At 31.7% G+C, this 12,209-nt stretch overlaps 1 protein-coding gene across 1 annotated transcript in view; it reads right to left on the reverse strand.

The window, feature by feature from the left end:
• LOC136978737 (cytoplasmic dynein 1 intermediate chain 2-like) overlaps positions 1-12,209 on the reverse strand; it is a 46,462-nt gene that overhangs the window by 23,788 nt on the left and 10,465 nt on the right. Inside the window, exons 3-4 of the mRNA XM_067274532.1 lie at positions 4,443-4,551; positions 2,794-2,903 (exon numbers count right to left, since the gene is read on the reverse strand). Coding sequence (XP_067130633.1) covers positions 2,794-2,903; positions 4,443-4,551 — 219 coding nt within the window. The remainder of the gene's footprint in view (positions 1-2,793; positions 2,904-4,442; positions 4,552-12,209) is intronic.

The following is a 12,209-nucleotide window of genomic DNA, read 5'->3' on the forward strand; positions in this document are numbered from 1 at the left end:
TTGTCAGGTGGTTTTGAAACTTGAAATGACACACTTCAAAGCATCTGATGAATGGCTAAGATGTTTCAAAAAGATGTCTGCTCTGTAAACATATGTGTTGAGAAGGAATCTGTTCCTGGCACTGTTGTTGATGATTGGAAGCAAAAGAGTATATCATTGACTGGCAGTTATGAGAAAAAAGACATTTTTAATGCAGATGAAGTGAGACTTTTTTAACATGCTTCCCGATAAAACATTATCCTACAAAGGACAAACATGTTATGACAGTAAGAGAAACGAGGAAAGTCTAAAAGTGTTTGTCTGGCAAATGTAAATGAATCAGAAAAACTGAAATCTACAGTTACTAGAAAATTTGCAAGGCCATGTTGTTTCAAGAATGTGAAGCAATTACCATGCATCTACAGGCACAGTTCTGATGCATGGATTTTTTAAAATTAGGTACAAGTGATATGTACAGTACATACCCCTTAGCACAACTGGGTAGTAAACTACATACAGTCATCATTGTACAAAAAACATGTTAAATGCACATAGCAGAATGGTATGGGCATGAGTGGACTATGTCACTACTCACAACGTGTGGGACTTAACACAATAAAGAGCTGGGTAGCTTCCCAGAAAACTGACAATGTTCAGTATAATTTTTTCACTAAAGTCTGTTTGAAATATAAGTCTATAAGAGTTTTGAAGGACCTGTAGATTTCTTCATCTTGCAGAAGAAGGCTTTTATTAAATGTCCAATCTATACATTTGTAGCCTAAAATTTGCTGTAAGTCCCTCCTTTCTTTTTTAACTATAGGGCAGTCGAACAGGTAGCCTTTACCCTTGAGTTTGAGGGAGTTATGTCAATTTTATCCATAATGTATGTTCTCCATCTTTCCCAGTCTGCCCAGGCAGTACAATATCTTGGTTCCTGTAGAATGTTGAGATTAGGGATGTTGATTTCAAAAGACATGTACTGATGGTCACTTAATGTAGTGTCATCTTCAGCCTTCCAGTTGTGTATGTATTTGTAAATATTAGAAGAGCTGGCCGAGATGTCTATCCAACTTTTTCCTCTGCTTAATTCAAAAGTTGGAGGTGAGTAACAGTTGTTCAAGATGAAGATGTTTTTAGAACTGCAGAATTGTTTGAAAGTTCCCCCTCTTTTATTGAGTTTGTCACCTCCCCAAGTTGGGAAGTGCGAGTTAATATCCCCATAAAGAATAATGTTTTTGTTAGAGACAATGTTAATTATCTTATTGATTTCTTCTAGTATATCTTGAAGATTGATTCCTTCAAGACAATATATGTTAATTATGAACAGTTTTAGTGTCCTGTCCATAAATTTCATAGCAGGTAATGTAGTGGTTGGTATGATTTTTGTGGAATAAAATAGGTATGTTCTTATTTTCCAGAATAATAATGCTCTACGGGTATTCATTAGTTCCCTGAAGTATTATACTTTTAGTGGGTAAACTAGCAGGCTTATTGTTAATACAATATGGTTCTTATATACAAGGACCATGTCGAAGGTTTGAAGTTTTGTCGAGAGCAGCAAGGTGGCGTCTCTTCTTCTGCCAAGGTTTATTTGCAGGATACTAATTTCATCTTTAATTTTTTGTTCCATAGTCTGTTTTTGCAATGATTATATTTTTAATTTTCTAATGAATGAGGCATATGTGGTTTATTGCATTGTGACTAGTATTTGTAATGAACTGCTTAAATTTTGGTCCCTAGAAAGTTTGCAATTAGAATATTTACTGTATAATACTTCAAAACTACAAAAGTCTTGTTTTGTTGAAGTTTAACATAAATTTCTAAAAGCTTTCTTTAGTTACAAGTGCATTTCTTAGGAGGAGGATGGATTAAAATAAAACAAAATAGAAATGCATTAAAATACAGGGTATCCACCATGAACCTGACACATTTGTTTCAACTGCCATATCAAAGTGCAAGGCAGTAATCAGATGTCGTGCATTCCATTAGGTGGAGAAACTGAGGAAGTTGTATAGGTAATTTTGAAAACCCGCCAAAGTGAGTGTAGGTGGCATGGCAGTAGTCAGATGCAAAATGGCTTCTCAAAAGCTGTGTGGTGGTACACTGAAACAAATTCCGTGATTCAAGTGCAACAGAACTTTCGTTGCATGTTTGGCAAGAAGCCACCCTCAAGGAACACTCTCAAGTTATGGAAACAACACTTCTTGACAAAGGGATCATCAAGAAGTGGCGACAGAGGAGGCCACTTCTTGGACTCTTCGATCACCGGATATTACGCCCTTAGACTTTTTCTTTTGGGAATTTGTCAAGAATAAGGTTTACACCAGTGTCAAAATTCATGACCTTCAACATCATGTGCACATTCAAGATGCTGTTGCTGCCATCACGCCCGAGATGCCTGAAAGAACATAGCAGGAAATGGAGTATAGACTTGATGTTCTACATGCAACAAAAGGAGCTCATGTAGAGGTTCACTGATTTTTTTAATAAAAATTTTTGAGTTTTTCATCATAAAATGTGCATTACTGTACATCCTTCCTGAGCAGTAGATTTTTTACAACAGTTTCAAATGTGTCAGGTTCATGTAGACACCTTGTATTAAAATCTATGTTATTTTACTCATTTTTTAAACAAAATCATAGCTTAACTTGAACATTCCTCATATATATTTACTGAAATTAGATATAAAACATTAAATAACTTAATATTAATAAAATATTAATTAATAGCAACAAACATTATGATTATGTCATAAAAACTCTAAATCTTTTTTGCATTTAATTCTTCTGATATATTAAATATTAAAAAATTTACCGTCTTTATCAAAACTGCAGGGAACAGTTTGGGTTTGTTTGTGATAAGTGACACTTTCTTTTGGAGGCACATTATCCTCATAAACATTAACTATAGTTAATTTTGGTTTTCTATAAAATAAATATCATTTATAAAATTTAAGAGAACAGATACTTATTGCATTGTTTAAAAAAACATTATAAAAGTAAGTATAAAATAAATTCTATCATAAAATACTCATACAAACAATTACAAAATAAATATCTAAAAATAATTCATTATATTATAGTATGTTAAAATTTTATAAAATAATTGCAAAACAATTAGGAATCATTTCAGAAATTCAATATAAATATACTTACAAATACACAATAAGCTTACATAATAAAAATCCTTAATATTTGAATTTAAATTTACATTTCTTATTACAGTTCTTATTGTATTACATTACTATCTGTAATACTTATGAATTTGTTCAATTAGTTTTTTTAAACCTAAGCAATATATAGTGGACTAGCTGTAAATACTAGTCCACTATAACCACCAACAAATAAAGTTAGGAGGAAACAGATATGATGGAAAGAGAATGAATACATTCCTATTTCAATAATAAGCCATTTATATTTATTATGCAATTTATGTTTCGAGGTTATTTTATAAAAATAGCAGCAACTTCTACATACCAAAAGTCTCTCTTAACTTCTATCATCACATATTATTGCAGTATTGAAATCGTATTAAACATTTCAAAATATAAATTAGTGAAGTACATTATATTTTATTTTATAAAAATCATCTCTTGACATCCCTTAGAATGCATCTTGACATCAAATTATAACAAAACAAATAAATTTGAATAATGCAAGACTTTCAAAAATGTATTTATTTGTATCAAATGAAAAGATCCCTTCAAATGAGGCATAAATTATTTTCCTTACATCATAATCTGAGACAACTCAAGTTTGATTTAAATTTTATACAGTTAATAAAACCAAATGAAAATTTATTTATATTTTCTGTCTTGATGTGAAAATAGTTGACGTCACCTTGAACATTGACTTTGAAAATAACTGTCCTCAAAGAAGGGTAAGAGGAGTGATTTCACCACAGAGATGCGAATTGCTGATCAGCTCCTAGACACAACTATTATTTTCATCATATTTGGTTACCATTTGACTAAGCCTAATTAGAATGTTTGACCATTCATATTGATAGATATCCTAACTCAGTAAAATCAACTTTTAGTAGCTAGAATAAATCCTACAACCTCCTCCAGAACATGGATAGATCAACTCCATAAACATGGGTCAAAAATAGTGCAACAAACATAGTAAGGTCATATGTTTTCCTTTTCTTTATCTCAAAGAGAAAATTTCAAACTTCCATAAATGACATTTCAAAACTGAGCTGTTGGTACAAATCAAAATTCACAAAAATCATGCAACATGCAATTTTGTTCCAAGCCCACTCTTTAAAAATTTTAAGTGTTTCATTCTTATGATTGTCTCTACTATCAGAATTGTGAACAATCAAACTTTAAAAAATAAACATTAATTTCAGATTTTACATTTTCTTTACACTTTATAATTCAGAGAATTTCATAGTTTTTAATTTCACATTTACTTCCTTTGTAATTCAACAAGAAATTTTAATAAATTTAAAAATATTACCTTTTTCCTGCTTGTGTTCCTGTTGATGTAACATTTTGATCAGGAGTAGGTGAGAGACTAGTATCAGGTGTACTATTAGAAGAAGCAGTTGACCAGCAAACACTTACTTCTATAAGAATTTAAAATATTTGAATAATAGATTTCATAGATTTCAGTGCAATCAAACTACTGTACATTAATTTTTTGAATTCATAAATCAGAACATTAATTATATACAGTATATTATTTACAGAATTAATTTTAATTATTTTTTGAAGATTTTGTATAAAAATCAATTTTGAATAAAATAAAATTATAATATAATTATTAAACTTTAATATACAGTTATCCCTTGTACAACACAGTACTTCTACAACACTGTTTTGCTGTAACATGGTTTGAAAATTGGGGATATCCCCCATATAACATGACTTCCGGTTCCTCTCTAACTCAGTTTTGGATATAACTTTCACAACAAACTTTCATAATTTTTAAGTGTAAACTTCATTATTCGATATTTCTTTTTATTCAAGTAAGCATGTGTGGTGTCTCAAATTTGCCCACAGATTTTAGAATATTGACATTTTCAAATTATTTTGTGCTTTTCGTCAGGTTTACTTTAATGAAAACTGATAGAACAAGAAAAAAAATTGCACTAACTTTCCTATCAGCCAGGTGTCACTGTTGTTGCATTCAGACTTTAGCCCTTAAAACTGTCACTGTATTTTCTTTTTATAGATTAATCTTTCTTTTAGTAAAGTTTATTTAAATATTTTTAGATAAGTGCTATTAAACTTTTTTTAACTGTAGGTAAGTAATCATTCAGAAAATGACAAACAAAATATGGCAGTATCTTGGTATTCAAACACAAATTCTGGAAAAAAGTCGCTCAGTATGCGACTAAACAAATGCAACCTGCTAGAACAAATTTTTGATTAATAACATTTTTATTATGTCATCCATAAAAATTTTTTATGATAAAAATAAAATAAAAAATGAAAATGTTGCTGATACTTCTGATCAACAACAACAAAAAAGGCTGAGATGACGACGATATTTTGTAAAAAGAAAATGCCCTGGTTTAACTAAATAATTAATATTAGCGCATAATACAGTATTTTTAATTGTGATTGTTAATTACTTATTGATTGCTTTAATAAATATATTTCTCTTAGTGAGAGAAAAGAATAGTATACTTTTGCTAACTTCTGGAACATAACCCCATGTTTTGTATTAGTCCTTTGTTTCATATAGCACGGATTTGCATAACATGGCACTTTTTCGAAACATAACTACCATGTTATACAAGGGAAACCTGTATTATCATATTATATTTTCACTAATTCAAATTTTCAACTAAAAATAAACTTTCAATGTAAATATATTTCAAAATTATAATAAAATTTTAGATTATGTAACTGTAATTTAGCTAAGAAAAGTGCACAACAAATCTCTAGAAATCACAATCTGTTTTTCATTTATTATTATTAAAAATGTTTTTCTCATATCTTTGTATTAAAAGCAAAATATTTAATTTAATTTTCAAATATTTGAATTTGTGAAGGCTATCTTGTAATTTTTTTTCATTATTACATTAAAAATCTGATATAAATTCAGAACTATATAGCTTTTAAAACTTTTTCTATTAAAAATAATTAAATCTGTTAAATACTAGCTATTCAAATAGCCTGAATCTTGACAATGAGTATTTAATATCATATAATAGCATTAATTTGTAAATAAAAATTAAATATCATATATAACAAGTTACTGAATAAGTTTAACATTTTATATTTATCAAGCTTTTCTGAATAAGTATTAAATGAAAATTTTAATTAAATTAATGAAATATTTTTCAGTTAAATTTAAATATATAAATTTGAATTATATTTAATTATCTATTTTTTAAACATACTCTTTAAATAAATAACTATTTTCAAACTTATTATAATTCTAGTACCTTAACTATTATTTCTTAACTGTCATTTGTGAACTTTAAATATAAATTAATATAAGATTGAAAATAACTGTATTTGTATATTGTATTTTTGTTTTAATTTGCCTAACTAGAATGATAATTAAAATTTATAAACTTCAGAAATCACAGATTTTAATATGTAATATAGCATTCATTAACTTGTTATATGAACAAGTTATTATTTTATTTCTTATGAATTTTATACATAATTTTGTAAATAATTAGGAAATTAGACTATTATATTAATTAAATTATCAACAACTGTGTGGCAGATAATAGTGAAAGCTTATCACACCAATGATGGGCACAAACACTCAGGAATCAAAGTGAAAACATTTAATAAACACAAAAATGACTAAGTAAGTATGGAAACGAAAAAAACCCAATAGAAAGTAGTTCAAAATGCATTTTGGATCTTTTTCGTTTCCATACTTATGTAGTCATTTTTTGTGTTTATTAAACATTTTCACTTTGATTCCTGAGTGTTTGTGCCCATCATTGGTGTGATAAGCTTTCACTATTATCTGCCACACAGTTGCTGATAATTTAATTAATATAATTATATCAAGGGCTAGAAGCAACTTTGGTAATAAATTAAACTATTATAATATATTAGCTTTTAAGCATTTTGTCTAAGTGTTAATAGATTATTATTTTGCATATAAACATGACAATGAGATATTGAATAAAAGAAATAAGATATTATTTCTTAAATTAATTTATTAATAAATAAAGAGCATTTGATAAAAATTAATGAAATATTAAATAATATTTATAATTAAAATGTAAAATAATATATTTTAGTTTAATTTCCATCTAAAAAAATTATGCTGATTCTTTAGAAATCTAGTATCACTATTAATATGTTAGTGATTATTAATGCCATCTGTAGTCTATAAAACATTCAAAAGTTTACTTAAACTGAATTAAAAAAATTACGAATGACATCTGTTTGTAATCCTGTTTCATAAAAGAAGAAAGCATTTGTTGAATTTTTTAAATGAAGATATAACAACACAAATTTAACATTAAAACTTTATCAAATTCAATTAAATATTATATTTTATATAATGATCAACATTTGCAATAAAACAGGATAATAAAATAATAAAATCAATCCATTTCAAGCAACAACTCAATGTCAAAAGCAATTAACAAATGCTACCTAACAATATTTATTTAAAAACAAAACATTTTCTGTATTTTCATGTTCAGTTCGTACTTACTCTGGCAACAAAGTCATTGTTTAACCTAAATTTTGTTAGACATGTGGCTGTCACATGTTTAAAGTTTTGGTCATATGTTCTTCACGTGTTAGTTTTGTAACGTGTTCTTTGACAGTTATATTGTGATGTACGGTGAGAGTGTTTATTTTCCTTTGTTCTACATGTCCTGGGAACTCTTGCCTCTGTCTTAATGACCAGTGGTGTGTGGTCAGTGTGTGGTTCTTCTCAGTGGAGTGAAGACGTACAGAAGTTAAGTCCGTCTCCCGTCCGTTTTCCATCCTTGCTGGCTCAATCATCCAACTTCCACTAACAGAAATTACTAACAAAAAGGTTATGGGCCCAGGACAGTAACCCAGGCCAGAACAAAAGTAACCCAGGAAAGGTTATGTGCAACCCAGAATAAGTTAGCAGCCCAGAAAAGGTTATGTGCAGTCCAGAGCACCTACCCAGGCCAGAACGAAAGTAACCCAGTCTAATAAAGTAACCAAGTAACCCTGGACAGTAACCAAGTATATTAATGCCTTTATAATTTTTGTTCATTGTGATATTGGATTTGTTTGAGATTTGGTGGGATCAGAAAGACAACGTGTGAGATGGAAAATTTACATGGAGATATCGTTACAAAGGAAGGGTTTGTCAACTTCCAAAAACTGGATGGTTCATCCAATTTATCATCATGGCAATTCAACGTAAAAATGCTGTTGATGAAGGAAGACCTGTGGGCAGCGATCGAGACGCCGGTAACAGATAGAGAACCTACGGCGAAGGAAAAAAGTTGCGATCGAAGGGCGTTAGGAACAATAGCCCTGACAGTTGGGGACCACGTTAAAGTCGATATCCAACATTGTACAAGTGCCAAGGAAGCATGGGATACTATAGCAAATCTCTACGAAGATAAGAGTATTCTGAAAAGGCTGCAAATAAAAAGGGAACTTTACTCCATGGATTTTAACACGTGTTCAGGTATGGCCGCTTATATTAACAAAATACAAACCCTCATTGACCAGTTGAGAAAAATCGGTTGTACAATTGATGATCGGGAATATGCGGAATTATTATTGATGCGTTTACCAGAAAAATATGATAGTTTAGTGACCAATTTAGCAATTGCCGCAGACGTAAAATTAACCTCAGTTGCAGTTAAAGCTAAACTGCTGCAACAGGCTGCCAGAAAAAATGAATGCAGTAGTAGTAATGAGTCAAAAGTGTTTAGTGCAACAAGAAACCGTTTCGATAGAAGAGGCACTAGTATAAAACAAAAACATGACGATACAAGAATCTTTAATGGAAAATGCTTCAAGTGCAATAAGTATGGACATAGAGCATCGCAATGTCACAGTGAAACAAATCCGAACCAGAAAAATCGAATGATGCTATGTTCAATTATAAACAAAGGTGTTGACTCACATAACTCTGACTGGATAATAGACAGTGGTAGCGCTCATCATTTAAGTTATGCTCGTGAGCTTTTCGTAAAGTTTAGACCTGCTAATCACGTGATATATGTGGCAAACGATTCAAGTTTGAGAGTCGCAGGTGAAGGTGATATATCTTTGCGCCTAAACGTGAAAGGGGTACTCTTCAATTGTATACTAAAAGATGTTTGGTATGTGCCCGAAGTGACCGTCAATCTATTATCAGTAAGCCAACTTTCCAAGAGAGACTTGACTACTCATTTTTATGGAAATAAATGTGTCATCAGAAAGGGCGAACTTATGTATGCCACAGCGAAGAAGATAAACCATTTATATGTACTGAATACATATAAAAACACTGTTAATATAGCTAGTCCTCAAAGTAAATATTGGTTATGGCACAAACGAATGGGACATCCAAGTGAAGCTACCATGAAGCATATATTAAAGGAGAAACCAAACAGCATCGACTACAAAACAGTACCAAATGAAGTTTGTGATGTGTGTACTAAAGGCAAAAGTCAACGCCAGCCGTTTGGTCGAAGAAAAAATCATGAAACAAAAGGTCTATTAGAGCTAGTCCATAGTGACGTATGTGGCCCTATGGGAGTGACATCACTTGGAGGTGCGAAATATTTGCTGACTTTCATTGACGATTATTCGGGATGGATCCATGTATATCTCCTAAAATCCAAAAGCGAAGTGCTTAATTGTTTTATAAACTATAAAAGATTGGTAGAAAAGCAAACAGGTAAACAAATAAAAAACCTGAGAACTGATAACGGCGGTGAATATGTGAATAGTCAATTTAAAAGTTTTTTGAGTAAAAATGGAATAATTCACCAACTTACTTCTCCGTACTCACCACAACAGAACGGAAAATCCGAGTGGATGAATAGAACCTTATTAGAAAAAGCCCGTTGTATGTTACTCGAAGCTAATATTCCACCGGAGTACTGGGGAGAAAGTATATTAACAGCAGCTTACATCGTGAATCGAATTCCACAAAAGAATGGAAATATTCCGTATGAGAGATGGTTTAACCGAAAAGTAAGTTTAAGACATCTGAGAGTATTCGGATGCACAGCTTATGTACACATCCATAAGGTGCAACGAAAGCATAAGTTTCAAGCACGGGCAAGAAAATGCATCTTTCTTGGTTATTCGCCTACCATGAAAGCTTACAGACTGTATGATCCGAGCAACAGGTCTATTGTAGTATCAAGAGACGTGAAATTTAATGAAATGTCAAGATGCACATCAGACGAGAAACAGATAGAAACTATCAACGTATTTCCATCAGATGACAAGAAAAAGTTCAACGAAGATGAACACCAGAGGTCAGCGGGGGCTGATTCCAAATCTGAGGACTCGGAAGATGAACCTGAAGAGCAAGAGCAAAGTCAAGAGCAGAGCCATTCATCTGTCCCTACAACAAGTACTCGATTGAAAAGAAATGTTAGACCACCACAACGATACGGAAATCCAATTGTCTATGCAGTAGGTCAAGTGCCTTTTTCATATTTGCAAGCAATTAAGAATCCAAATTCCGAAGATTGGATTAATGCAATGAAAACTGAGTTAAAGGCGATTCAAGATCAAAAGGTATGGTCATTATGTGAATTGCCCAGGGATAAGAGAGCGATAAAAACTAAATGGGTTTTTACAAAGAAGGAATTAGAAGGGAAAAGTAAATTTAAAGCTAGGTTAGTAGCTAAAGGCTGCGCTCAGGTTAGTGGAGTGGATTTCGGGGAAACGTATGCATCAACCGCAAGAAGCACAACTATTCGGATGTTGTTTGCACTAGCTGCGATGAAAAACCTAGAACTCAGGCAATTTGATTTCGAGACAGCTTTTCTAAATAGGGAGTTGCATGACAAAATCTATGTAACTCAGCCAGAAGGTTTTAGCATAGAAGGGAAAGAAAACTGGGTCTATAAAGTTGCATAAAGCATTGTACGGATTGAAACAATCAGGGCGTGTATGGCAACTAACACTAATAAGGATTAAATTTAAGGAAAATAGGGTTTAAAAAGTTTAAGAAAGGTAATATGTTTCAATTTAAAAAGGTAGAAAGGATTATGTTATTGACTCACTATGAGTTATGATGCCATAAAGGTCTATATAAGTAAGATTAAGATTTAAATAAACTTAATATAAGTAAGGTTAAGATGTAGATAAAGTAAGGTTAAACTGTGAATGAAATAAGTAGAAGTAAAATTAGGAGATGGGTAAAGTGAATATAAGTAAGGTTAAGATGTGGATAAACTAAGGTTAAGAGGTAAGCTTAGTATAAGGTTAAGATGTGGATAGAGTTAGTATTTAAATATTTAAAAGGAACTGCGAATGTAGTGCTTAGTTATGAAAGAAACAGAGAAATAGACATTGTAGGCTTCTGCGATGCTGATTATGCTAGCAATGAAGATGACAGAAAATCATATTCTGGTTACTGCTTTAAATTAGGGAATAACCTTGTGAGCTGGTCAAGTTGTAAACAAACAACCGTCAGCCTTTCAACGTGCGAAGCAGAATATGTAGCAATTACCGAGGCTAGTAAAGAAGCAATCTGGCTTAAATCGCTATTAAGAGAAGTGCTATCAGGCGAACTTAAAACAGAAACGACTTGTATATTTTCTGATAATCAAGCAGCGATATGTTTGGCCAATGGGAAAGGCTCTCACAAAAGGGCAAAGCATATAGACATAAAATTACATTTTGTAAAGGACCTCGTCAGTGAAGGTAAAATAAAACTAAAACATATCTCAACTGAAAATATGCCTGCAGATGTTTTGACAAAGGCACTCGGTCCGAATAAACACAAGAAATGTTGTAAACTATTGGGTCTTGATGTTCGCTAATATTAATATGATAACTGTTATTGTTAATGACCTTTGGCCACGCAACAGCCAAGCGGGGGATTGTTAGACATGTGGCTGTCACGTGTTTAAAGTTTTGGTCATATGTTCTTCACGTGTTAGTTTTGTAACGTGTTCTTTGACAGTTATATTGTGATGTACGGTGAGAGTGTTTAGTTTCCTTTGTTCTACATGTCCTGGGAACTCTTGCCTCTGTCTTAATGACCAGTGGTGTGTGGTCAGTGTGTGGTTCTTCTCAGTGGAGTGAAGACGTACAGAAGTTAAGTCCGTCTCCCGTCCATTTTCCATCCTTG

Source organism: Centruroides vittatus, unplaced genomic scaffold, assembly GCF_030686945.1.
Source record: "Centruroides vittatus isolate TY-2023 unplaced genomic scaffold, ASM3068694v2 contig_549, whole genome shotgun sequence".
In the NCBI taxonomy this organism is placed as follows: domain Eukaryota; kingdom Metazoa; phylum Arthropoda; class Arachnida; order Scorpiones; family Buthidae; genus Centruroides; species Centruroides vittatus.